The 27,605-nt window shown below is 42.5% G+C and overlaps 2 protein-coding genes across 3 annotated transcripts; one reads left to right on the top strand and one right to left on the bottom strand.

The window, feature by feature from the left end:
- On the bottom strand, positions 1–11,498 carry LOC5519029 (epoxide hydrolase 4). 2 transcript variants are annotated; one of them, XM_048729139.1, is made up of 11 exons: positions 11,241–11,498; positions 8,899–9,032; positions 8,694–8,764; positions 8,179–8,257; positions 7,571–7,635; positions 7,210–7,275; positions 7,079–7,130; positions 5,574–5,669; positions 2,434–2,610; positions 1,463–1,536; positions 1–1,149 (listed from the first exon to the last, which is right to left on the bottom strand). In XM_048729139.1, exons 1-11 carry the CDS (start codon positions 11,380–11,382, stop codon positions 1,035–1,037), a joined length of 1,071 nt encoding a protein of 356 aa, XP_048585096.1. In that variant the 5' UTR covers positions 11,383–11,498; the 3' UTR covers positions 1–1,034. The 2 variants fall into 2 exon arrangements, with proteins under 2 accessions (XP_048585096.1, XP_048585099.1); XM_048729142.1 differs by having other exon boundaries at positions 2,467–2,610.
- A 2,172-nt stretch (positions 11,499–13,670) lies between these two features.
- On the top strand, positions 13,671–26,810 carry LOC5519030 (deleted in malignant brain tumors 1 protein). The gene is made up of 20 exons (XM_048729136.1): positions 13,671–13,845; positions 15,352–15,696; positions 16,050–16,221; positions 16,350–16,516; positions 17,150–17,503; positions 17,849–17,899; positions 18,024–18,074; positions 18,671–18,790; positions 19,111–19,485; positions 19,752–20,156; positions 20,582–20,941; positions 21,377–21,566; positions 22,532–22,710; positions 23,109–23,495; positions 23,817–23,989; positions 24,317–24,515; positions 24,612–24,989; positions 25,398–25,599; positions 25,744–25,961; positions 26,206–26,810. The coding sequence occupies exons 1-20, from the start codon at positions 13,779–13,781 to the stop codon at positions 26,541–26,543; spliced, it is 4,731 nt and encodes a 1,576-aa protein (XP_048585093.1). The 5' UTR covers positions 13,671–13,778; the 3' UTR covers positions 26,544–26,810.
- The last annotated feature ends 795 nt before the right edge of the window (positions 26,811–27,605 follow it).

Here is a 27,605-nt window from a genome sequence, read left to right as displayed (position 1 = left end):
TGGAAAGAAGCGGTTTTATTTAGCATCTCTTGAATTTCGCTATTTACATACACATCTTTAATTTTCTTCTATTTTTAATTCACAACATCTTATCACAGCCCTTTGACGCAGTTCGGGAATCTGTAATCCATAATTCTTATCAGAAAATCTTTTTAATAGACGATTCTATGTCCACACGATTCCAATACTCATCTAATAACCATGTCTCAACCATGCCTTCCATTCCGACGCCCCCCCCCCCCCCCCCCAACCCCCATGATGCAACTCAAACAAACAAGAATTATGAAGGCAATTTATACAACTGGTTTACCTTTTGGGTCCCATACTTAAATTTTAAGTCCATCCGCTTCATGTGACAGGTTGTCATGGCCAATATGTCACGATTCTATATAAATATTTAAATCACTAGCTCCAACTACAAAATAACCGGCTAAAAAGGCTGCGTCACGAGTTCTACCCAACAAACTGACACCGTAATGGATACTTCGAGATACTGCCACTCAAATGGATAGTGAAGAACCTGAAGGGCCCCACATGATTTTCCTAGCCATTATCTTGGCCTTATATACCCATGTCAAATAAAGTTGCACTGTTTTGTAACTCACAGTGCTTCAGTGTAATCAAATAAACAAGTAATGGCCGTGGATCAAACAAATCCAGTTTTGAAAAAGCTTCATTCTTGTTCGTGTACTTGATTCAACCATTTATACGTAACATAGAGCCACTTCGGAATATGATACACGGATTCTTGAGTGCAAACTTATTTGAAATAAGTGTATATTGAAACTAGAATCATGGGGGTTTGGAGGGGGAGGGGGGGCTACGGAAGACTGATGAAAAACCGGTAAAAGCGATTGAATTCACATGAGTCGTAGTAAACTTGTGGTACCTTATCAAGCAGCTATACCCTTGGGACCAAAACAAGTGAACATTTAATTTTTTTAAAGAAACCTTATAGAGGTATCTAAATAAAGGATCTCAAGGATCGGGACTATTTATAGTGACCGCAGAATATACGAGTTTGGCTTGCATTATTAGTTGGGCCTATTGATCATTTCATACGACTGCGCTGTCAGGAAGTCGTGGATACACTCGTTCACAACTTCGGGTTCCTCTTGCTGGACCCAATGGGACGCACCGTCAACATACCTGAACAACAAACAACACAGGAATGTGATAAGGAAAGGATAATGATCCACCCTCAACAAATAAGAACAAAAACCAACACAGGAATGGAATGAGGAAAGATAAGAGGACCCATACGAGCCTTATTGCTCCTGAATTTATTATTATTTTAGGTTTCGCACCGTGTACCACGTACTACCCAAATTCCCAAACTGGTAAGAGTGTTCCGTTTACGCATTAACCATAATGCGGCCTCCAGACACTTGCCATAGGTTAATTTAGGGTATTAGTTATTGATGCTTTTAGTTTTCAGAGTCATACAATTCAAGGTTCTCACCTGATTGTCAAATTTGGAGCGAAGTCAGCAGTTCCTTCAAGCATACCAGATTCAAGAGCACGATCGCCAGTTCCCTGAAAAAAGACAGAAAATTACCAGACTCAAGAAAAAATAATCAGTTCCCTGAGAATGGGTTAAACTGAAAATTACCATTTTTTCCTAGAGGGCGCAACAATGAATTCTGAGTCCTGATTGGTTCACCGGTAGCCGAAGCTCTTTATTTGTCTCTATTGATTTTACGGTAAACATAGGGCGACAAACAAAATTAGTAAACATTAAAAACTACTTGTTGAAAAGACGTGTGACGTGTAGTCTAGTGTTGTGTTTATGTTTATTTTTTGCGTGTTCTTTAGCCGTATTCAAGCGCCTTTTTCAAGATTCAAAATTCACGATTTAAAATTTTTAACGAACGAAGTGAGGATTTCGCCTTGATTTGAGCGCCATTAAGCGGGAGGAAGTGTGTTTTTTTAGGACGGAATGTGAGGTATTTCCAAAATTACTTTCCTACCACTTCGTTCGTTTAAAATTTCAAATCGTGAATCTTGAATCTTGAAAAAAAGGCGCTTTAATACGACCAAAGAACACGCAAAAAAAGTAAACATAAACACAACACTAGACTACACACGTCTTTTCAAAAAGTTTTTTTTTCTCACTAATTTTGTTTTTTGCCCTATGTTTACCGTAAAATCAATAGGGACAAATAAAGAACTTGGGCTACCTGTGATTGGTTCAAAGAGCGTGCGCGGTCATTTTCGGAAGGCTGCCCCATGCTAGCTACTTTACATCATTTAGAGAGCCTGATGGCCAGCTCTCATTTGGGGTATTTTGAATTTTTTTGTTTTCAAACGCACAGAGGCCATGGTTTTCTGCCGCCGATGGTTCCTTTGTGTACCACATGTTTCACAATTTTAGTGCATCCTCAATGAAAATAGGAGCCACATTGTTAAGAATATTACCTCCCGTAAACTTACCCAAATGACAAGGACGGGTTTCCTAAATCTTGCCTTAAATAAGTCCCTGTCACTCTTGGTGCGGACCAGCACATTGCGGTAGTAGTTCAGGGGAGGTGTGAGAGCCCCTTCGCGGCTGAACATATATCTATATGCTGCCAGATCTTCGTCTGTTAAAGATCCTGGCTTTCTCACTCCCTGAAACATAACAAAAATGCTAACTAAACTTTCAATTTTCGTGACGTCAAACTTTTTTGAAATGCCTATATTTTGCGATACATTATTTTTGCAATTTCACTATTTTCGTAAAAAAACTGGTAACTTTATTTTTGCGATTATGGGGATTAGAGTAAAAAATAACTCTAGCAATGAAAAAAAAACAAATTCAATTTTTTCCAATTAATTTGTGTGTACGATTCATTTTTGGCGTCATTTTATGTTTGCGTTAACTTATTTTCGAGGATTTTAAAAATAGTATATATTCTAAAAAACGGGTCCTCTCGTGAGCCGGGTTCAAATCCCTTCGGGGCGGTTATCTACGCGCTTGGTTTGGCATTCAGTAAACCTGCTTTTTTTGTCGGGAAAAAGCATGTAGCGAGAAACAATCGGAGTAATCACACTGGAAATGATAACAATCTTTGAGGCTGGTACATTTTTTGTTGTTTTCTAAAGAAACTGAGAAATAAGGCAAATTATTCAGCTTTTTTTGCATTCTTTAGGTTTTTTACTCATTACTCGCACTTTTCGTAGAAAAGTGTCAAGTATTAAATTCAGTGTTCTTTTTGTTCATCTTGGTCAATAAAATAAAGTACGTCATCATGTAACTATAGAAACGTTTCAACCAATTACAGATAACTACAAAAACAAAGCCGATCATCACAAAAACAAAGCCGATCATCACATGGTCGATCGGCCATGCATGACGAGACTGTCATAGGAGCCGCCATATTGTAGTATTTCAGTAGGTCGAAGTTATGGATAAGCTATCGCTACCAAGTACGCTCAAATCACTTACAGATGCACACACCGTTCGCGGTAGACCCAACCTAAAAGATGTCGAGCGATTTCGAAACGGGTCAAACCATTTGAGAGGCCGCGAACTCATTGAGAGACTTGTTTTACGAAAAAAATCTGGACATGCCTATGCCTTAGACGATAATCATAGTACAATGTAAATCCCCAGCTCTCTACACAAAGAAATTCACAAAATCATATTTTAATTTTACTTCCAGAATCATGAAGTTTTCTGATCGCCGTTCTTATTTTCTTGAGACTCATACTGTACACGAACGGGTTCACAACACATGTCCATTGAGACAGTGCTGAACCGAGAGGTATTGCTATAGCTCTGAGCTCCGGACTTGGCGAACCAATTTTACCACTATTTAGAAAAAAGAGCACAGCAATAACAATATAGACTGTAAAGTGGAAAAGCGTCACGAGACAAATGACCGTTGCATGCTTTGTGTCTCTTATCCTGGCTTTACGATCCTCTATGTCGGCCATTTCTTCAGTGGAGGGAGCGACAGCTAGGCGTTTCTGCTGCTTTCTCGCCGTAACATACACTGCGATCCACATCACAATACGAAGACCAAAGGCTGATGCTAGAGCTTGATTGGAACGCTAATTAAATGATCAAGCTGGGTTTTCATGAGAGTTAAAACTGTATTATAAGCCATCACAGCGAAACACCAGCTGACCATAAAGACTGTGTTGGTTATCCATGCACCGTACCAGTAAGGAAAGTGGATCACAAGGAATCGTTCGACGTTTACGGCTAAGAGTGTAGCGAGCCGCAGTCCAATAGATAGGGTGTAGATGTAATCCATGCCATCGAATAAGTCACAGTCCAAATGGCCTCTAAGATCGTTCACTCTTAACGCGATAAAAATGGGCTGTACCAGCGTACCCATCACCAGATCAGAAACTGACAGACAAACCAAACCCAGCATTTGGTTGAGTTCTTGAAACTGGGGCGTTCGTAACACAGCTACTATGAGGACGCTATTTAATAAAATGGCGAAAATAACCCCGGGAACAGAACAGCCGATCATTGCCTGGAACGCCGATTGTAAAGCAAGGCTGTTCTGCAACACCCATGTGTTTCGGGCATGGATATCGCAGGCAGTACTGGGGAAGGTGGCGTTTCTCTGACTGAACTGGTCCATTTTCGTGTTTGTGACGAATAAACTTGAGCTTACCACGTGAAACATCCTGCAGGTGATTGGACTTGTGCAAGTGAGGATTTGGAAAGAATAAGACTTTAACAATACATTAACATCCTCATTATAGGACATCTGCACAGCGAAAAGTTATTATTTCATACTCAACAAATTACAAAAACATTACAGAGAGGAAGGGAATTTTTACTTGAAAGATTGTATGAATAAAAAATCCTTCATCCAAATGAAAAATACAGTGAAAACAAAGGCAAGTAGCTTTTATTAAAAATGGCTAACAGGAAAAAAATAGGGAAGGCAACTTCATAATTGATCGCCGGGTACTTTGTTAGGGATTGGTACTAATTGAGTATTCAGAATAAGGTGGGAGTCAAAGTTAAATAACAACATTCTTAACAGCACCAAAATACTTTATGAATTTTACTTTTAGTTTTCTACGTTCCGTGCAGACAAGATTAAGTGCCCGGATATGAGGATGAAGTAACAACAAAGCAGCCCAAAGAATGCAATGATACAAAACTGGACTTGATTGACATGTGGAAAAGTTTAAAATATGCAAATCAAATCGATTCGCCCTTTGGATTTCAGTTCCTAAAAACAAGGCAATAGCTACCTGGTAGTAAGAAAAGCCATCTTAGTAACAATGACAATATTAGCGCAATTGAAAATATATATTGTATTGACTATAAAACAGAAAAGCGAAAAAAGGTTCGAATTCTTGACATCGCGGTTTGACACCGCTTATAGGGTATAAAGCTCTTACCATAAGGCTTATTCTATATAAGGATAAAAACCTGTTAACCGGGTTTGAAATCGCTTATAAACGATAAAGCTGTTACCATAAGCTGTTCTTTACAAAAAAAAAAGGACAAAAAAAACCCTGTTAATCTGGTTTGATACCACTTATAGAGAACAAAGCTCTCACCATAAGGCTTTTTCTTTATAAGGATAAAAACCTGTTAATCAGGTTTGATACCTTACCATTTGTTCTCCCCTGAACATATCCTCAAAAACTTCATAGTTATTGAGAGCTATCCAGAACTCGGGTAGGTAGGGTAGCTGGAAGAAGTAGACATACTGGGAAACAGACACACTGAGTTAACAATCATTTATAAAGCAGGACTGGAAAAGAGTGATAAAGCAGGTCTGGAAAACAGACACGATGAGTTAACAATAGATAAAGCACATAGCAAAAAACCGGGAAAACATAAAGCGGGAGTCAAATATAGATTTCAGCTTCTACACATTTATTTCAATAACGCAGTTCAAGTTTCCATAATCAGTTCGAGCTTGAATCTGACTCTTCTGTGCACTTCAAGCTCGATTATTGAGATCGAGAACCAAAACAGAGTAGCAAAATATGCCAGTGTTTCCTACTTTTATTTAGTCCTTCTCCATGGCAAAATGTCGGCATATTTTTCGACCCTATTTTGATTTTCCATTTTAATCCTCATATACACACAAACCAAGGCATCCCATAGGTTCCAAAGAGCATAGCTGTTTGCTCAAATCATTTTTTCATCAAATAAACTAGGGTACTGGTAACGTTACAGTTGAGTTACCCGAGTAAACTAGTGCATATTTGTTGCTACAAAGAGTATTCCCTGGAGGGATACTTTTTTATATTTCAAACCTTGCGTGAGATTTAGGGGTTTTCAAAAGTGAGATAGGTAAGACGGCAGGTAAGGCTGTTTTGGTTTTCGACACCCCACCTCCCCTTGGCTGACCTTCTCTTCCATAACTCCTCCCAGACAACAAGTGCCATTAAAATGAAAATGTTTCACTGTTTTTTGTGATCTAAGAATAAACGAAATAAAAATACTCCTAACATCCCACTCAAAGTGAGTATACTTATTAGTCTATTTATTTATTTATTTATTTATTTATTTATTTATATATTTATTTATATATTTATTTATATATTTATTTATATATTTATATATAAAATGATGGTTGAAGGCTTTCATAGAAAGTGCTCAATACTCGAAAGTAGAGCGGTGTATAGTGTTGGTTTGAGAAAAATACAAACTACATAGGTTTCCCTACAGGTCTGTTTCGTGGTTGCCCCCTGATGAGTGGGCAACCACGAAACAGACCTGTAGGGAAACCTATGTAGTTTGTATTTTTCTCAAACCAACACTATATATATATATATATATATATATATATATATATATATATATATATATATATATATATATATATATATATATATATATATATATATATATATATATATATATTTATTTATTTATTTATATATTTTTATTTATTTATATTGTTAAAATGTCACCCTCGTAAAATGAAGGATATTGAATTGTATTGTATTGGTTTTAACATTAAAGCTGTCTTTTATCAAAACAATTTCGCAGGCCAGTTTGTTTAAACATTTAGAGGTGGATGGTTCTTCAGAATCCCCCGAATTCCCCCTGGCTATGGGCCTGTTTAGGTGCAACTCCATAAAGGACTTTATGTGCATGACTCACCCACGATCTCAACAACTGTGATGGATGGGTAAAGACGTATTTCTCAGCAGCCCTGACATTACAATAGCATAACGACACAATAAGTGTGAAAATCTGATAGGTAAAAAGTTTAGCTAAATGATTATGCTTACATTGGGTGTGGACAGTTGACAATAATCAGTCTCTCCACCATATCTGGAAATTGATGAGCAAATGTCCTGAAATGAATATTCATAACATATATTACTAAAACTCTCTACAGAAGGGCATCCAGCTATCTGGGAAATGAATAATTTTTCTGTCATCACTGTGTAATAGTAGCTGATGACATCTATCACGTGCCTCCTGAAGTGATCTCTTAGACACCACTTTTCACCCAACCAGGTGTCTACCATCCTTCATTGTAACTCTGCCATCTGAAGCCCCCCCCCCCCCAATCCACACACCAACTCCCCCCTTTACTGCCCAATTCACCAAAATGCAAGAGTGTGTTCAGAAGTGATTTAGACTTACCATCCAATGAACCCTCCCCAGTCATGACAGGCCAGGATACAAGATGAAAACCCTAGGCCACTCATCTAAAAACAATGATTCCAGATGAGTGTTTTACATGCATGATAACATAGCCAAATTTAAGACCTGGCTAAACATGTTTGTCAAACATTGAAATATCCCATTCATATTTACAGTCATTTATTATACATTTATGTGCATGTATTTCTTTGACCCTTTGTTGTATTCTAATCACCATGTACACCTTACACCTTATAAGCCATTTTTGCTTCTGGTCTATACCTTCCCTACCCACTGTCCCCTACCCTACCCCACTATACACTTCTTATACCTCCCCCTTCACCCTAGATGACATGGTATGTATACCCTGTTTTTACCAACAACATCTGCCTTTTACCCACACCCTTATAACCCTGTACCCTACTGACAGCCCAACTCCACTAAGCACTATCTCCATAATTACCCTCCCGTTCTCAACCCTGCCACCAACCTCTACCCATACCACTATTCCCCTTTTATGGCCCCTTTACCCTGGGTTCCATGGCCCGAATACCCGTTTAAAAAACGATTATAATGAGATTGAGACTGTATAGATTAAGACTACTTACAACTTCCCTGACATCTTGTGTTAATTTTGTCATTACATATTCACCTCTTCCCTTAGGGTGGTCGCTTTCACCATATCCCCTAACAAATGCATTCAAGAATTAGTTTTATCTATTCATCTGTCCAGAAACAATTTAGAAGCAGACCTGGATTCTTCCTTCTTTTTTAGCATGAGTGTATAAACTCCACCAGGTCTACAAGAGAGGTTCTTTATAGCTCAAGCGCATGAGAAATATGAAAAATAATGTTAAAAAAGTTGCACAATAGAGAGTCCATGAAGTCATTGGAGGGAGAGGAGAGGGCATAATAGTTTAGACTGATAATCTCAAAAAAATGTATGAAAATTGAAATCTAGAAATTCATCATATATAAATATATTTATATATTGATGCCTGCCCCCTTTCTTTAAGATGCCCTCACCATCTAAAGGAGTTCTCTCCCTCCCCCCCCCCCTCCCTCCCTCCCTCCCCCCCTCCCTCCCTCTCACAAAAATTCTTGGATCTTCCACTGGTTGTACCTCATGTCCATTGCAACAACTCTATAATTCTCACTAAGCCATTGAAGCTGATATCTCCAAGAATACCAGAACTGTAAAAAAGATCAATAATGCTTGTTTTTTTTTCTGGAAAAAACCAGGATTACTGTATTTTGTACTTAACTTAAAGAGATCTATTGATAAAAAGAGAACATCAAATGCTGGGTAATCTTAGGATATCTCATACCTCAGGGAACCCATGCAGGCAGAGCATCAACGGTTTGTTTAGATCACCTTTGGCGACATAGTGGAAGTTTAGGCCTGATGGTGTACGCATATAGCAGTGCTCACCAAACTCAGGGTTGGTCAATGATGTAGGAGCTTTAAAAAAATCAAAAGGTTTGTAATAAAGTAATACAATGCATCTTTAGCTTATTACAAGGGGCACTCCTCCACAGGAATCTTAATCAGAAAAAAAAGAGCCTTTTTGAGATTTGGACTTCCTGTGTAACATGGTTTTTGTTCTTTTTTGTATAGGTTATTTTCCAGATTAAGAGTCATTTCGAGGGGGCAAAGGCACTTGCATGGTTGTAGCAAAGGGCACTTGTAGCCTCCTCCATAGGCATCTTAATCAGAAAAAGAAGAAAAAAGAGCTTTTTTTGAGATTTGGGCTTCCTGTGTAACATGGTTTTTGTTCTTTTTTGTATAGGTTATTTGGGCTTTGTGTTTGAGGTTCAGGGAACATTACACCTCAGAAAAACAGGGTTTCTTTCTCTTTTTATATAGGTTCTTTTTCAGATTGGGAGTCCTGTTGAGGAGGCTAGAGCACTTGCATGGTTGTAGCAAAACAAATGTGACAAAGAGTTAGACAAAACATCCAATAAATAAACACAAAGAAACTAATTTCCCCCAAAAAGATGCAAGAAAAGCAAAGTCCTGAAAATCATTGTTCAGGCCAATAGCAAGATCAGCGTTAAATGGACGCAACATCAAGGAGGTAGATTCCTTTACCTATTTAGGAAGTTTATTGTCAGAATTCCTTACAAAAGATTTGGGCCCCTCAAAATATGCAACACAAACATCGAGCAGTCTTGCTATAATGGAGCAGATATGGGCAAATGACAGCGAAGACAATAAAGAAACATACATGAAGCACTGTCTTTGCACAACTCTTAAGATACACTGGTCAGACAAGATCATGAAAGAAGAGCTGTGGGAGAGAGGAAAAAAACCAGGTGAGGAAAAGGAAGTGTGAGGCCCACTGACACTTGAGATGGAACCCTTAGGGCAAAAGAGAAAGAGGTTGTCAACACCTGGAGTAGGGACACAGAGAAGAAAATACAGGTTCTTGACATGAATTGGAGGGAAACAGGACAACTGGCACAGCAGAGGAGACATTAGAAGAGCTTAAGTAAGTAAGAAAGTTTACACAACAACATGACGACACTCTTTGTTAGAAATCGGAGGAGTTGATATGATAATTGGACACTATTCGCTAAATATTTTTAAAACATTTTTTTATTTTTTTAATATCTTTTAATTTAATTTTTCACTAAATACTTTATTAAAAATTGGAGGAGTTGGTATGATGATGGTTTGACACTCTTTGCTAAAATTGGCACTAGCGTTGACACATTGACAGTAATGCCTGGTGCACACTAGTGACATAACGACATAACAACTTTGGTGCGCACTCTGTAGTTTTTTTCTCTTATGGCATTATGTCCATGTCATTATGTTGGGCCTATGTCAAAATGTTTAACCATTCACAATTAAGAAGATAACAGTTCACGCACCCATGTCATTATGTCACTAGTGTGCACCAGGCATAAGGGATAATCATTCAGTGGGAGTATGCTGCAATATATCCCAGTACACAAAGCCTGGCACAAAAGGGGCAAAAAAACAAAAATGTCAAAAGCATTAAGATATACATGTATGTATATATGATGTATGAGATGTTTCCTGGAGTTCTACAAGATCAGCTGTAACCTTTCCAGTCTATGAAGATTTTATCAATTTCATTAGATTTCGCATATTTGAGTCATCATCCTAAATCATAGGCACTCGCTTTGCATAATTTCTGCGCAATTTATGCGGTAACTGCGAAGGGGAGGGGGGGGGGGGGTTGACAAGAAATCTGAATTCTGGAAGCATGGGGGGTTAAGGTAGTTCAGAATTCCTAAGACAGGGGGGGGGGGTTAGCATTCTGGAATTTCTAGAAGCATGGGGGGTAAAAAAAACGAAGCCTACGGGTACGGATATTTTCTGGAATTAGTCTAAGGAATAACTTAGGAATGAGTCTGCTGTTAGACAAATATCTAAGGGTTCCAGAATGAGCTTCAAAAAGACAAAATAAATAAAAGTTATAGCAATCTAAAAAAAAATATTAACAATTGTTTGCTGTTTATACTATAAGTAATAATTACTACAATTGGTCTACCCTTAGCTATGGCAAGGGTACTAAACGAAATGATGTTGCAAATCGTATAAGTATAATAAAAATACTTACATTCTATCTTAATATTTGTGTTGAAAATCAAACGAATTATGTGCTTACCATAATAATCTAAAAGAACTGTTGCATACCTGTGATTTTGACCGCCTTCAAGGCCGATGGGTTACGAATTATTGTCCAGGCAATTCTCAACAATACCAGACAGCCAAAGAACAGGGCAAGGATATGAACCAAAATAAACGATATTACGGAGAATGACTCGAAGATGGACATAGCTTGTCTGTAGTCTATGGTCTGCCGGTCTACCTATGTCAATTACGATGAGGGCTGCTAATGTAATAATAAAGTAAAATTGCACAAAACAAGATGGCTGACATAAGTCCAGTGTAGGAAGACTGGGTCGAGTCGTGAACAAGCAAACTTCCCCCCACCCCACCCCTTTACTTCTTGATTGGTTTTTCTTGAGCAACTTTTTTGCGACTTTCTTAAATTATCATTGTTAAATCAAAGGTACTTAATATTATTTTAGCTTTTTTTTACATTTTCCTGAGCTCAATTGGACCAATTAGAAGATCGTCAAATTTGTTTGTTGAGGCTAGGCCGTTCTTTTTTTTTTTCTTTTTTTTGGAGCATTAACAGTACAGGGCTGAAAGTTCTTATATATTTATTTATATTATATATATTTAGTTTTTTTTTTTTTTCAAATTGCTATGTTGATTTTCGAATGTGTGTAATAACTAACACCGTCAAGCATACATAAGTATTAGAAACACAATTTGATTTTACATTTCAGAACGCATTACTCTATAACAAAATAGGCTTTTCGTTTGTTGCTTAATTAAGCCAGGGTATGTTATGAGAATTTCTCAGACTGAACGTCCTATTTTCGTTTCCGCAAGCATAGACCGGATAATCTAGACTCGGAAATAACTTAAAGTATAGGGTTATACCGAACAGACCACATTTCACCTTCTTGGAATTAAAGGAATTGATAATGACAGTCAGCAGGCAAGCAAAACTCCAAAACGAGCACAAGGCAACAAAACAGCTATGAAGCAAAGCCGTCTTTGCTGTATGTTCAATGCTTTTCTACACCATTTGCATATATTTTATCGAGTGTAGAAGCTTTGAATATGTCATATTTAAAATGTTCCTATGAACCTAGTTGCGGTGATGCGTTGTATTTGTTTTTGTTTCTCTGCAAACCTCGAAGTAAAGTAAACCACACTGCCTAGTACCAACGACATAACTCGTAGAAATTTTGACACCCTCTCGTTGCCCTTCGCCGCACACCTAACCTTCCCGACATTCTTTTAAACCTTAAACTACGATCTTCCTTATCTGTCACCATCTGTCGCCCGGTGCTTTCCGTTTGAAAAAAAAAAAACTGTTTAACCTGTCCTTCATATCATAAGTGACGGCTTTTCAAAAACTCTTCTCAACAGTCAAAACACGATTTTTAACTTCTCAATAACCAGCAATACATATAGAACGTGATTTATAATGGTTCAATGTTACTGATGAGATTTCAAAAATAGGTGAAACTAATAAATGGAAGATTTAAAAGTTGATTTTACAAACATTGCAGAGCTGTAGACTCGCAATGAACTACGAGGTCGCTGGATATTCTCTTAAACCTTATCATTCCACTTTTAATATAGGTATTACACCAATAGAAAAAGGCTATCGTGATCCCACTCGCAAGCTAGAGAGGCCACACTCATAGCTTGTGCAGGCACGCTAGAACCCTCAATAGACACGCTGATATACACCTACTTCAATAAAGGTTATCAGTTTGGCGAATGGCAATTGCCAAATGGCAGTTCTACCACCGAAAGGTGTTTATGGGTAGCTTTTTTTTGTAAAAATAAAGGTGATAAATAAACTCAAGCGATATCAGAAGCATTTATTAATTATATTAAATGGATAGCTGTATGTTAAATTTACATATTTTTTTAATTTGGAACAAATATTATGGGAACCATGAGTCCTTTCGGTCGTAGAACTGCCAATTGTGGATGGCCATTTGCCATTTGCACTGACAACGTTTATTGAATTAGGTGTACATCATTTCCTCCTGTAATACATATATTTTTATTTTTGCTTGCTTTGTTTCTTGATTGTTAAGTATAGTCGAATTTGCTCATATTGGCGTGAAAATGCCATTGTATTCTTTTGACTGTAAAAGTCGTAAGTGTAGAAAGCAACTTTACGTTGTGTTGACTTTTAAAGTCCACTCCCTGGCTGTGCATTTGGCACCCAAAAGAAAGAGGCCAGATGGGGGGGGGGGGGGGGGGGGCTTTGTCCCGGCATAGTACATAGTACGAAGTGCTATCTTGATCTAATGCTGTTAGTTTGAGTTATTCATGTCAAAAAGAGCTAAAGCGTCGTTCAGATATAAATTTTCAGCCACAGTCTAATGCGCGCGGTGATTTTTGACCTGTTTTGTAGATGGATATCTAGTTGCGTCTTGCGGGGGCAATTGGGAGATGCCGCTGTTACTCACTTGACCTCTGATTTCGTATCAAAGATAATCTTACGTCAACTTCTGGAATTTCACCAGACTACACTCTTCTACTGCCAACAGTAGTCTTTAGTACTCTAGATTTAAAGCGACAAACGGACACGGGCGTTATTCTGTTGGTGGTTGTCGCTGAAATCTTCTTATCATGGCCTTTTCGAAAAGTCGAATGCTGGTGTTTGTGATGAGTGTGTTCCTAATGAACAAGTGTTTAGGTAAGTGGCCACGTTCGGCTTAACGCATTTGTAACATTTCTAATTGTAGAGCCGCATTGCACAAACTGAACTCGCAGTGCGCTTTTCAATATTTCGAAGCATAGTTCGAAGGCAATTTATAGTTAACCCTGTCTTCATTAGACCTAAATAAATAACTTGAGATGCCATCTTATATAACGATGATATACCTCCCAATTACTACAATGCTTTTTATCATATCTTACCCTCTCTTGATCGCTTACTCTTCACACAGATAATGCGTTGTCAGAATTGGCTGATAATTGTCCGATCCCGCGAATATAACTACACAGAATTCTGTTAAAATAATAATGACGATAACCTAAAAAGCTTCTAGCGCGCACTTTTCATGACAATGTAATAAAGTGCGTACTGAATAGTATCTAATCAAAAGTCACGCGCTCCAACAGCTAATAATTGCTAAACTATAAGCAATTGTACACAGATTAAGAAGTTGAAGAAAGTACATTTTCAAAATAGCTTTAATAACGATATTGTTCACTATGTACGTATGCCGTTGAAATATATAATTGTCCATTTCAGTGCGTTAACTGCGTCATGCCTATTCGAATGCCCCCCACCCCACACCCCTCGATACTTCGCCATGTCTAGTCACACAACCCACCCCACACCCCTTAGTACTGTGTCTCGTTAAGTTGCAAACTTCGTCCCTCCCTCTCGGTTGTTATTTATCAAGTCTAGACCTTAAATCCACGGGTCTGATTTACGCCGAATCGCATACCCCACCCTACACCCCTAAGTACTGCCATGTACCAAAACCCACATCCCACCCCACACCCCTAAGTATTGCAGTCATGTCAATTCGCACACCCCGCCCCACACCTGCTGACAGATTTTTCCTGTGTTTATCACGTGTTTTTGAATACTTTCCCATAAGGCGTGTCGGTCCCACGGCGAAAACCTCGCGATAGCCCGTGCACAAGTGCCAATTATAGAAAATCGCCGAGGGATTGATAATGCTTATTTATATTAACACACAATGCCAAGGCTAAATCTTGACTTTTTTCTTGATTTTCAAGATTATGTGGATTATATCCTACTACTCCGAATTTTAACTAAAAACCATAGAATGACCTTATCAGTATGGTTTGAATGACGAGCTGACTCCCCTCGGGGAATTAACTTCTTAATGCCACTATGCCCTGTCTGGAGCCTAATCCATTTCACGTGTAGCCCACACGTCTGAGAAGGGTTTGAGCCACGAGATTTGACTTTACAATACAATGAAACAAGATATCCATTTGCGGTTTTACCTTGGAAAATATTTACATTCTTTACACACGTGCTATTCGCGCGTGTGATTTACAATTCCAGGCTCCACCGCTTCCCAATAGTTTTGGTTGGTCGAGCCATTAACCATGCTGCATGGAAGAAGATGACAGCAGGGTTAAAACGATTAGGATTATAGGCTAAGGGCTTGGCATTATCTTCTAACAAGGGTACTTAAAATAATATATTTTTGAGCAGGTGAGCTCCAGTTGCGACTTAGGGGTGGCCTTAGCCCTTCGGAGGGGCGCGTTGAGGTGCAGTATCGAGGGGTGTGGGGCGCGGTGTGTGACGATTACTGGGAGCTAAATGACGGCCACGTGGCATGCCGTAGCCTCGGCTATCGGCTCGGCGCGGAGAGTGTCTCGTGCTGCTCCCGGTACGGACATAGTGCTTCTGGACGCATCTTTCTCGACGATGTCAACTGTCAAGGGCACGAGGATTCGCTAGACCAGTGCAAAAGCGAGCCACTTGGAACACACGACTGTGACCCTATGAGAGAGGCGGCGGGGCTGGTGTGCAGGAGTGAAACTAGAAACACGCCAGGTATGTAGATGTGGTTTCTGTTAGTGCTTGTTAAAATGTCTTTAATGCCTGGTGCACACTAGTGACATAACGACATAGCAACATGGGCGCGCGTGCTCTTTTAACTCCGACATAACGACATTGGCATAATGACATGTTTTTCTCTTTAGTCGTTATATCCATGTCTTTATGTCGGGCTCATGTCTAAACATAGGAGTGTGCGCGCCTATGTCGTTATGTCACTATGTCGTTATGTTGTTATGTCGTTATGTCACTAGTATGCGCCAGGCATAAGCGCTTCACATTACTGACCGTTATTAATATAATAATACTGATCTTCTATTGTAATACTGACCTCCTCCCTGCTGTTTTAGAGATCCCAGTACGTCTTATGGACGGGGCTGACTTGACCGAGGGTCGAGTGGAAGTGATGTACAAAAGGGAATGGGGAGCAATCTGTGACGACATGTGGGATATGCGCGACGGTCACGTGGTCTGCCGCATGCTTGGTTTCGATTCTGCTACAAGTACTTCTTGCTGTGGAAAGTAAAAAAGCATGCTCATTATAATTTTCTACCAAGCTATTATTCTTTAGAGTTTTCCGCTATATTCTCGAGTGTATGCTCATACTCTTTCCTCTTTTCCTGATTGATCCAAAATTGATATAATTGTAGGTATGGTCCCAGTAAAAGCAGGCGTGTCTGGTTGGATGACGTTCAGTGCAAGGGCGAGGAAAAGTCTATTAGCGAATGCAACAAGCGAGAGTGGGGCTCCAACAACTGCAACTACCACGAAACAGCCGGTGTGGTCTGCAAACGAGCCAAACCGACCACCGTACCAAGTAAGTAATAGTAGTGATAGTAGAATAAAAGAAGTTGAATAATGGTTTGGTCCAAGTCAAGCTATTAACAAAAAACTTAGTATTTGCTTGCTAAAGTCATCCTTCATTCAGTCTTGTAGCGTTCGTATAACTCATTTGGCTTTAGCTAGTTCCGATTTGACCCCTAACCCTGCGATCGGGCAGTGAGATAAATGTGCCAAGGCATAAGGCCTCTTCTTATTTAGCGATTTGAAACACTATCACCTTAGGTAGGTCTGTCGTCGCGATCGCCGACTGAGGTGATCTTGGGACGGCGTTTGGCCTTTCCATGGTTAGCGGATGGGTGATTGGCGATCGGAGAATCCTTCTGCTCAATAAGGACACATTCTCTCTTTTCCCGCGGATTCCTCGTGATAAAACAATAATTAGCATTAATAGGAAACACAAATGCTTCTTTAATTAGTAAATAATATGAAGACCCGGAGCCCGCGGGTCAACCCACTAGTCTGATACGAGAATAGTCCATTGACTAGAGAGAAGAATCCTAGCCTTGGGGCAGTATGCCCTACGGCCACACTCCCTTTCTCGACGGGGGTATTTTTTATGACAACTCACCGTTTCTTACTAGAACTTTCCTATTTTTTTACCATACAGAAGTCAAGTTTCGGCTAGAAGGAGGTCGATCTCCAAACCAGGGTCGCCTTGAGGTGGAGTACAATGGGCAGTGGGGAGGCGTATGCGATGATCACTGGACACTTAGCAACGCACATGTCGTATGCCGAGAGCTGGGCTTCGAACGAGGCCTCAGCGTGGCCTGCTGTTCCAAATATGGTACCAGTCTATCCAACCGTATATGGCTCGATGATGTTATTTGCGATGGTAATGAAGAGAGCTTAGCATCATGCTCGCATCGACCTTGGGGACGACACAACTGCGACACGCTGAAAGAGATGGTTGGGTTGGAGTGCGTTGGAGCCACACTGCTCCCTACCCCTCCCCCAACACTTGGTAAGTATTTAACAAATAGATCTCATTCTTGCGTGCGTCTGTCCTCTAATAGATGCGCAGATGACATCACAGCGTGTCCTGAACAAACAAGTACGTGCGTGACTGTTGTTTATACAACGTTACAATATTGTTTTTGCGAGCGCGCGCGCATACTGACGCCAAGCGTGCACGAGTGTTGTTGTATAAAGGATAATACCGCTTACCAATGGATATCGGTAACCCGGCTCTCACCCCAAAAACTTGCTCTTTTATCGCAGTTTCTTGCTAGAGGATAATTTTACTTAAAATAATGGATATTTGCGCTGGCTCCTACTGACTCTTATTGACTGCATTCTTGCCCCGCAGCACCTTGCCCAAATGGTTTAGAGCGGACGCTGGATGGCTCCATTTGTACTGGTAATGTTATAATATCGCTCATCTGATGCGCTTAATAATGTGAAGTCATTTCAATGTTTAGTGATTTTGTTGTTGCATAAACAATATGTTCCAGGCCCTTGACTGTGAATTTGCATTTTTGCAGAGCCTTGCGCAGAGGGTTATGAACGATCAGTCTTGGGATCTAGCTGTGTAGGTAAACATACAAAATCTTGGGTTTTAAGTCTTTCTTTAAATAAAGCAAATACAACACAAAGATTAGGGGGTAGCATTGCAAGCGTTTTGAAGTACAAAATAATGATTAAAAATGACCAACAGCTAAACAAGGTAAACAGGCCCATAGCCAGAATTTTGAGGGTGTGGGGATAAGGGGGGGTTCGTTTACCCACAAAGCGGACCATTCTCTCTCAGGCATCCTCGGGGACCCAGGGCGTCGCGGAGATCGGGCACACAGGGAGCGCGCGAGAAAGAAAGAGCACTGGATAGACCAGGCCCATAGCCTGGATTTTGAGTGTGTGGGGGGAGAAGGGGTCGTTGACCCATAAAGCGGACCATGCTCTCTTAGGTAGATCGTCCGAGCTCGCAGTGGTACTCAATTTTCCTTCATTAAAGCGGACCTTCCAGTCGAGTGTGTGTGTGTGTGTGTGTGTGTGTGTGTGTGTGTGTGTGTGTGTGTGTGTGTGTGTGTGTGTGTGTGTGTGTGTGTGTGTGTGCGGAGGGGTGTGGGTGGGGGGGGCTTGATGACTCAGACTGGTTTGTTGGAGATAAACCTGTCTGATTGCTGTGTTACAGATGTGAATGAGTGTAATAACAGTGCCCGTGTTGCCTGTCCATACGAGTGCATCAACACCGTCGGAAGCTTCACGTGCGTTTGTCCCGAGGGGTACGAGGGCGATGGCCAAATGTGCACAGGTATTACACGAATAATAAGCACTGCGATGGCCACACCTATCCACCCTATCATTTCTTGTGTCATTCATTAATTTTCCTGGTCATGGTGACCTTCAATATATAACTACCCTATAATTTCTCTTGTCAACTATATATGTTCCTGGTCCTGGTGACTTTCCATACATAACTACCCTATCATTTCTCGTGTCAACTATATATCTAGTTCTTGCCATGGCGATCTTCAATATATAACTACCCTATCATTTCTCGTGTCAACTATATATCTAGTTCTTGCCATGGCGATCTTCAATATATAACTACCCTATCATTTCTCTTGTCAGTTATCTCTATTCCCGGTCCTGGCGACCCTCACGTGCGCCTTACAAACGGGCCTTCGCCAAATGAAGGGACGGTAGAGGTTTTTAGGGACGGTCAGTGGGCCACCGTGTGCGATGATTTCTGGGATCTTCGCGATGCTCACGTTGTGTGCCGGATGCTGGGGTATACGCATGCTGACCGCGCGTATTGTTGTGGGAGACACCGCAGTAACATTACGCGGGCGATCATGCTGGATGACGTGCAGTGCCGCGGAGATGAGGAGTCTATTTTCCAGTGCCGTACTAGTGAGTGGGGAGTGCACAACTGTCAGCCGGGGCAGGAGGAAGCTAGTGTTTCGTGCGTCCATGTGGCTAGCTTCCCTTCCACGCCACCTCCGAGTAAGTTCAGCTTGATGTGCACTTGACAGTGTTAACGTGATTCCGTCCTTCTATTCTCTGTATACCAAAGATACAATGGTAGGCTAATCATCATATTCTAATTCGATTAATTTCTTTAAACATTAGTTTCATAGTGTTGAAGACACATTTAAGAATGTCAAATTTAATCAACATATTAAAAAAATGTTTCTTGGAGGTCAATGCCTTTTTTACATATTTATGTCTAAACATGTCTGTTTTTCTGTGCTTACCTATTATTCCATCAGCCCTGTACGCTCCGACCGACGTGGAATTCCGTCTCACCGGTGGGCCTAGCCCTAACGAAGGCCGTGTTGAAATGTTCTACCGTGGGGAGTGGGGTGCGGTGTGCGATGACAACTGGCGCCTCAGAAATGGTCACGTGATTTGCCGTTACCTAGGATACCAGATGGGTGCTAGAAGCGTGTCGTGTTGTAGTCGCTATGCTGCAAGTGCATCCCGCAAAATTTGGCTGGATGATGTTGTTTGCCGTGGAACGGAGAAATCGTTACTGCGCTGTATTCATCGCCTAGGATCAAGTAATTGTAATAACTTTGAGACCGCTGGTGTGGTGTGCGAGCGTCCCACTACTGATCCCCCCACCACTACGCCCATACCGACAACTGAGGCGACCACTACACGCTCGCTTTATTGTAAGTCTCTTAAAACCTGTTAGTTATAGCTCTTTCTAAGTCTAGATCTCTGTCACGTCTGCACGGGCTACTGTAATCAGACTGCTATTTTTATTACTCATTGATTGATCACAGGCCCGTAACCAGGATTTTTTTCTTGGGGGGGGGGATAAGTTCTTCGATAAAAATCTGACCATCCCCGAAAGAACAAAAGGTATTTTTTATGCCTATGGAGTATCTCCACGGGACGTTTTTGTCGGATTTGGCTAGGTACCGGAGTGGTCTAGCTTATGCTTGATAGTTTTGATTACAAAATATACGTCCATTGGGAACCGAAAGTGGACCTTCGGCCGTTTTGGGGGGTGCGTTCGCATCCCCCTGGGTACGGGCCTGGATCATATATCTTTTGAACGTCCAAAATAGCTGAATAAATGACTTTCTTCTAGACACACTTAAGCGGAAGTCGCAGACCGTGCGCCTTATGAATTTCGGCGATCATCGCGGTATGGGTCACGTGGAGGTCTTGCGTAACGGAGTGTGGGGCGCAATCTGTGACGAAGGCTGGGATATTAACGACGGTCACGTGGTATGCAGGTCGCTAGGATACCGCGAGGCGTCGTTTGTCTCGTGTTGCAGTAAGTACGGATCGACGTCCACAGGGCGCGCGTGGATGCGAAACGTGCAGTGCAAAGGGACGGAAGAGACACTGGACCAGTGCCCGCATCAGCGTGTGGAGGGGAGGCATAAATGCAGCAGATTTACCCTGGCAGGAGTGGTGTGCGAGATGTATGGACCAACCTCTGCCGGTACGCGTTACCTGTATATATATAAATATTATAATATATATATAAATAATGATTTTTATTCACCCTTAAGGTGTTCAGAGTCTCGTCGTCATGCCAAAGTCTTAAAAATTGACCCGGTGAAACATCACAATGTTTTTGTAGCCTTTGTGTGCCTGTTCTTTTGTCTTGTGTAGTGATGCGCTTCAAGTGCGTTCTCGTTGTTCACTTCACGGCCATGTCTACAAAAAGGCTTTCTTTGTGTGGGATGTATTGTTACATTGTAATACATTTTGAGACGTTGTTTTATGTTGTTGTTTGATAATAATAATGATTATGTTGTTATCAATTATAATTGATAATAAAAATGAAAAAAAAATAACAATTGATATGATGCACCATGTTATCCAGTTTGTGACGATAATTTTAACATCGCAAAATTTATATATTTCCTCGTAGCACCGACCCCTCCCCCGTACGTGTGGGTGCGCCTTGTAAATGGCAACCGTCGCGAGGAAGGGGCAGTCATGGTGCGCCTTAACAACGAGTGGCGTTACGTGTGTGACGATAACTGGGGCCTGGACGAGGGTCACGTGGTATGTCGCATGTTGGGCTACACGCACGCTGTGAGGACGCCTTGCTGTAACAGGTTAGAGTCACTAAATACACGATGCACACACGCTGTAAGGGCGCCATGCTGTAACAGGTTAGAGTCACTAAATACACGATGCACACACAATGTAAGGGCGCCATGCTGTAACAGGTTAGAGTCACTAAATACATGATGCACACACGCTGTGAGGACGCCTTGCTGTAACAGGTTAGAGTCACTAAATACACGATGCACACACGCTGTAAGGGCGCCATGCTGTAACAGGTTAGAGTCACTAAATACACGATGCACACACAATGTAAGGGCGCCACGCTGTAACAGGTTAGAGTCACTAAATACACGATGCACACACGCTGTAAGGGCGCCATGCTGTAACAGGTTAGAGTCACTAAATACACGATGCACACACAATGTAAGGGCGCCATGCTGTAACAGGTTAGAGTCACTAAACACACGATTCACACACGCTGTAAGGGCGCCATGCTGTAACAGGTTAGAGTCACTAAATACACGATGCACACACGCTGTAAGGGCGCCATGCTGTAACTGGTTAGAGTCACTAAATACACGATGCACACACGCTGTAAGGGCGCCATGCTGTAACATGTTAGAGTCACTAAATACACGATGCACTCACGCTGTAAGGATGCCACGCTGTAACAGGTTAGAGTCACTAAATACACGATGCACACACGCTGTAACAGGTTAGAGTCACTAAACACACGATGCACACACAATGTAAGGGAGCCATGCTGTAACAGGTTAGTGTTACTAATTTACCGAGCAAACTTTTTATATTATTGCCTCCATTTGCCTGAAAATACACATTCTCTGACCTGTCACCATGCTGCAACAGCTCAACTCACGATGTTTTCTTTATTTGCCCTGTAAATACAATATTCTACGATTGGGTAGTAGTCTATATTTTGGCAATATTCTATTGTTGTTGCCGTTTAGGTTGCATTTCTATGTCTTCACACTCTGCTTTGTTTACCATCTAGATACAATGCTCCTGAAATGGAGTCTTTCTGGATGGATGACGTCAGATGCACCGGTAACGAGACAAGCATTTCCGCATGTCGCCACCGGGGATGGGGAGAACATGATTGCCGGAAGTCAGAGATTGCGGGTGTGCAATGCTTCACGGGAACTACCACAGTGTCGCCATATCAGCACCAACGTATGTATTATCACTAAAGATTTTCATTAGTAGAGCTCCTAGCTATATACAGAAGCCTTATTACAAATTGTACGATGTAGTATTATAACAAACAGAAGCAATAAATGTTTTCGTACTTATTTTACAGGGGGAGGGGAAGGGAAGGCTCGGGGGGTTAGGAGGACCACCCCACTTGACTGGAAAGTCCGCTCAAATGAATGACTGAGTGAGAATATGATACACTAAATGGTTAAAAGAACCCCCTCTCCCTTCCCCGTTTCTCAAAATACTGGCTACGGGTCTGCTGTCATCACTAAAGCTTTGTGCTAGACAAACAAACAAACAAACAGAGTGTAATCTATTTTTGTGTTTACATGCTGCAAAATGACCATAATTATTTTATTTTATTCTTTTTGCAGTGACTTCAAGTCCACGTGTCGTGAAATTCCGGCTGACAGGCGGTTCTCGCGAGAGTGAAGGCAGAGTGGAGCTCTTCCACCGAGGAGAATGGGGCTCAGTGTGTGACGACAACTGGCGCATACGTAACGGGCACGTGATTTGTCGTCACCTTGGCTACCCACGTGCTTTAAGCGTGTCCTGCTGTAGCGAGTTCGGTATCAGTCCCTCGCGACGTATTTGGCTAGATGACGTCATATGTCGTGGAAATGAGAAATCATTAATGGACTGCCGACATCGTGAATTAGGTTTGAATAATTGCAACCAGTGGGAGATAGCAAGTGTTAAGTGCGACCCTGGATCCAATACTGCTTCGCCGGTGTTCACTACAGTTCCTGTTACATCGACAGGTGCGTTTAGCTAGTTAACCCTCGCGTTTAGCTTAACCCTCACCTTGCTGTCCTAGCTGTGATGAACACCTTTTCTCTGGCGAAAATTGGAATCAAATTATTTATTATTTATTAAGAACACGAGGGTGTTATGAATAAACGAAAGTTAACTAACAGTAATCTCCATTGTCTATACCATCTTATGCCTACCCTTAAATCATTAATTTACCAGTCTGCGTTCCACAAGTTTTAGCCCACATTTAACGAGTTTCACATTTTTTCATATTTTCATGTGTTCTATCTCATGTCGCTCCCATAAATTAATTCACAGCTCTTTTGCAGCTCCTTCTTTTAGTACCAGGGCACCAGTCCAGCGCGTCCGTCTGGTTGGCGGCGCTAGTCCAAACGAAGGTCGCGTCGAGATTTACCATAATGGGGAATGGGGAGCAGTTTGTGATGATTTCTGGAATCTGCTGGATGGTCACGTTGTTTGCCGTATGCTCGGGTTCCCCAAGGTATAGATAAGGTGGAACAAAATGGAAGAAAACAGATTCTTTTATAAAAGCCTCCTTGCATTTTTGTATACCGTGCGCGCGAGAAGTGGGACGTATATTTATAAGTTCAAGCATGGTGCGAAGGAAATTTCTTGATTAAATTTCCCAGACCGCAACCCAGGCTGGGGTAATCTGGCCCCAACTTCCTGTTCCCTCCATGTTCATAGTGTCTCGTGCTGTAGAACATACGTGTCTCGCTGTCACAATGTGTGTCGTGCTGTAGAACATTCGTGTCTCGCTGTCACAATGTGTGTCGTGCTGTTGTACATACGTGTCTCGCTGTCTCAGGCAGAGAGTGTGTCGTGCTGTAGTACATATGGGTCTCACTGGGCCAGCAAGATGCTCCTTGACGACGTCAAGTGTTCTGGTATGGAGTCCAGCCTGTTAGACTGCTCGCATAAAGAAATTGGCCAACACGATTGCCATCCAGGTGAAGAGACCGCAGGCGTTCATTGTCAGCCATTCATCTCATCAACTACTCATCGAGGTCAGATAAGTGAAAAGATAAATCATCAGGCATGCCCGTAAAAATACGCTTGTTACCATTTAGTAGTAAGGTAGCATTTTCTTTATCCGCTTCCAGTTTCAGTTCCGACGACTCAGCCGGCCGTGCAGGTAGCCGTACCGGTCCGTCTGCGGGGAGGACGTTCAGCACATGAGGGCCGGATTGAGGTGTACCACGAGGGCGTGTGGGGTGCGGTATGTGACGATGGCTGGAGGATACCGCATGGAAACGTCATTTGCCGTATGCTGGGGTACGAAAAGGCTACCGCGGTCACGTGCTGTGGAGCCTTCGTTCATGACCCACCTTCAAATATATGGCTAGACGACGTACGTTGCCGTGGAAACGAGCGTTCGATTTTCCGCTGTGCACATCGTCCTTGGGGGATTAATAACTGCAATATGAAGGAGTTGGCAGGTGTGGTTTGTCACCTGGTCGGTGCCACGCCTTCTCCTCCTGGTAAGTACCATCTTATTTTCTATGTTAGTACATTCACATATAAGATATTGTTAGTGCATTATAAACTATATCAGAATGCATTTTAAATCCAGAACTAACAGCCAGCATTGCCTTTTCATTCTTCGTCCGCGAAAATGTTCGGCCGTGAAGACCACCTTGGTCCTAGCCTGCTTACAGGCGTTTACCCGGTGTTTTGTTCGCTATGTGCCGAGTCGGGGCCGCCATCTTGTTTTGTTTTGACCGCGCGAAAGCCGGAACGAGCGCAAAGTGCCAAGCCAGCGCGGCGAAAAACAAGATGGCGGCCGCGAAAAAACACCGAGTAAACGCCTGCAAGCAGGCTATCTTGGACCACGTAAGCTGCTAGGCCGGGGTAGAAAAGAGGGAGCTATTTATCAATTTATGTTCCAGCATGCGGGATCAAGCCAAGCCTTCCCTCAACCGGATTCGCCCGAGCGGGTCCCGCCCGGCCAGAAGACTGGCCATGGCAGACGATGATTCTTAACCGGCGACGGTTTCCATTTTGTAGCGGCGTTTTGATCTCGGCCCGTCACGTGATCACTGCCGCTCACTGCTTCGACAGGATTATCCGAACTGACCAGATCATTGTGAGGTGGAGATCTATTTTATCATAATCGCATTGAAATTTCTTCGTTATATTGCTTGTTTTGTCCGTTTATATAGTCTAAAAAGTTCAAGGCTCGTTCGTACGTTAACACTAGTTCATTTTGTTTTGTTTTGTTTTCTTGGTCGTCAGACTCGGAGCCTACATAGCGCGGTCAGGGAGACTGGACTGGGGAATGGGTAGCCGCTGGGAACAAGAGATTGCGGTCGCAGCAATTCATAAGCACCCTAGCTACCAAGCCCCCACACGCTGGGCCAATGATATTGCTGTATTGAAGCTCGCGCGACCAGCGATCCTCAATAAGCGAGTAAACGTGGTTTGCATGGAGAACGAAACAAACATTTTCCCAGGTAAGGACTGGATGTAGGAAAAGAAGGGGAGCGGATACTTAGATAGTTAGAGCGGATAGTCAACATGCATGACTATCTGTTTGTCACGCCTTCTCTTATTCGTAGACACTCTCTGTTTGACAACAGGGCCTACTTACTATATTGTTATTGTCACGCTTTCTCTTGTTCTGGGGCCTTTGTCACGCTTTCTCTTGTTCTGGGGCCTACTTACTATAATGAGTTTGTCACTATTTCTCTTGTTCAGGGACGCCCTGCTGGACAACAGGCTGGGGGCTACTTGGCGTTCTCCCTGGAGATATGCGGATAATCCAGCAAATCTCAGTCCCAATCGTGTCCTTTAGGACGTGCCAAAAAAACTACCCGAGTATCCACCGCTCCATGACATGTGCTGGGTACGACGATGGGCGAGGCGTGTCGTGCTCAGGGGACTCGGGGAGTCCATTGGTCTGTCAATCCGCAGGACAGTGGCATCTCATCGGTGTTTCAAGCTGGGACGGTGGTTGTGGGTGGCCACGATTTTACGGGGTGTACACCACAGCATCGTACTTTGCTAGCTGGCTTACGAGTCGGACAAGCTCTTAGTGCTGGCTATTGCTCTACTATTGCGTCTGCTATTTATAGATGCTATGTGTCTGATTCTTGTGTCAGGACTGATTATGGATGTATGCGTCTGAATGCCCCCCCCCCCCCCCCCCCCTGCCTGCATGATGTAATGAAATGGAAGTAGCAATTCTCTTTTTGTGGCGGCGAAGGAAGGAATCACTGGTATGTCAGACATTAAGACAATTACCATATAAGTCCTATGTAAAACAAAGAACGGGAGAACGATGGTCGTATTACACGATTGCTACAATTTTCTAGCCGGTCGGGACTTATAACGCTAAGCCTCGTCACGCTAGGCCTCGTCACGCTAGTTCTCGTCACGAAAGGCCTCGTCACTCCAGAACTTGCCACGCTAGGGCTCGTCACGCTAACTTTTGGCACGCTAAGCCTCGTCACGCTAGGCCTCGTCACGCTAGGCCTCATCACGCTGGGCCTCGTCACGCTAGTTCTCGTCACGATAGGCCTCGTCACGCCAGAACTCGCCACGCTAGGGCTCGTCACGCTAACTCTTGGCACGCTAAGCCTCGTCACGCTAGGTCTTGGCACGCTAAGCCTCGTCACGCTAGGTCTCATCACGCTCGGCCTCATCAAGCTACGCCTCGTTACGCTAGGCCTCATCACGCTGGGCCTCGTCACGCTAGTTCTCGTCACGATAGGCCTCGTCACGCCAGAACTCGCCACGCTAGGGCTCGTCACGCTAACTTTTGGCACGCTAAGCCTCGTCACGCTAGGTCTCATCACGCTAGGGCTCGTCACGCTAGGTCTCGTCACGCTAGGCCTCATCAAGCTACGCCTCGTCACGCTAGGTCTCGTCACGCTAGGTCTCGTCACGCTAGGCCTCTTCAGGCTAGACCACGTCACGCTAGGTCTTTGCACGCTAAGCTTCGTCACGCTAGGACTTGGCACGCTTAGCCTCGTCACGCTAGGTCTTGGCACGCTAAGCTTCGTCACGCTAAGCCTCGTCACGCTAGGTCTTTGCACGCTAAGCCTCGTCACGCTAGGTCTTTGCACGCTAAGCCTCGTCACGCTAGGTCTTTGCAC

Source organism: Nematostella vectensis, chromosome 1 (genome assembly GCF_932526225.1).
Source record: "Nematostella vectensis chromosome 1, jaNemVect1.1, whole genome shotgun sequence".
NCBI classification, from domain to species: Eukaryota; Metazoa; Cnidaria; class Anthozoa; order Actiniaria; family Edwardsiidae; genus Nematostella; species Nematostella vectensis.
The sequence above is the reverse complement of the archived record's forward strand: the minus strand, read 5'-3'. Positions and strand labels throughout refer to the sequence as shown.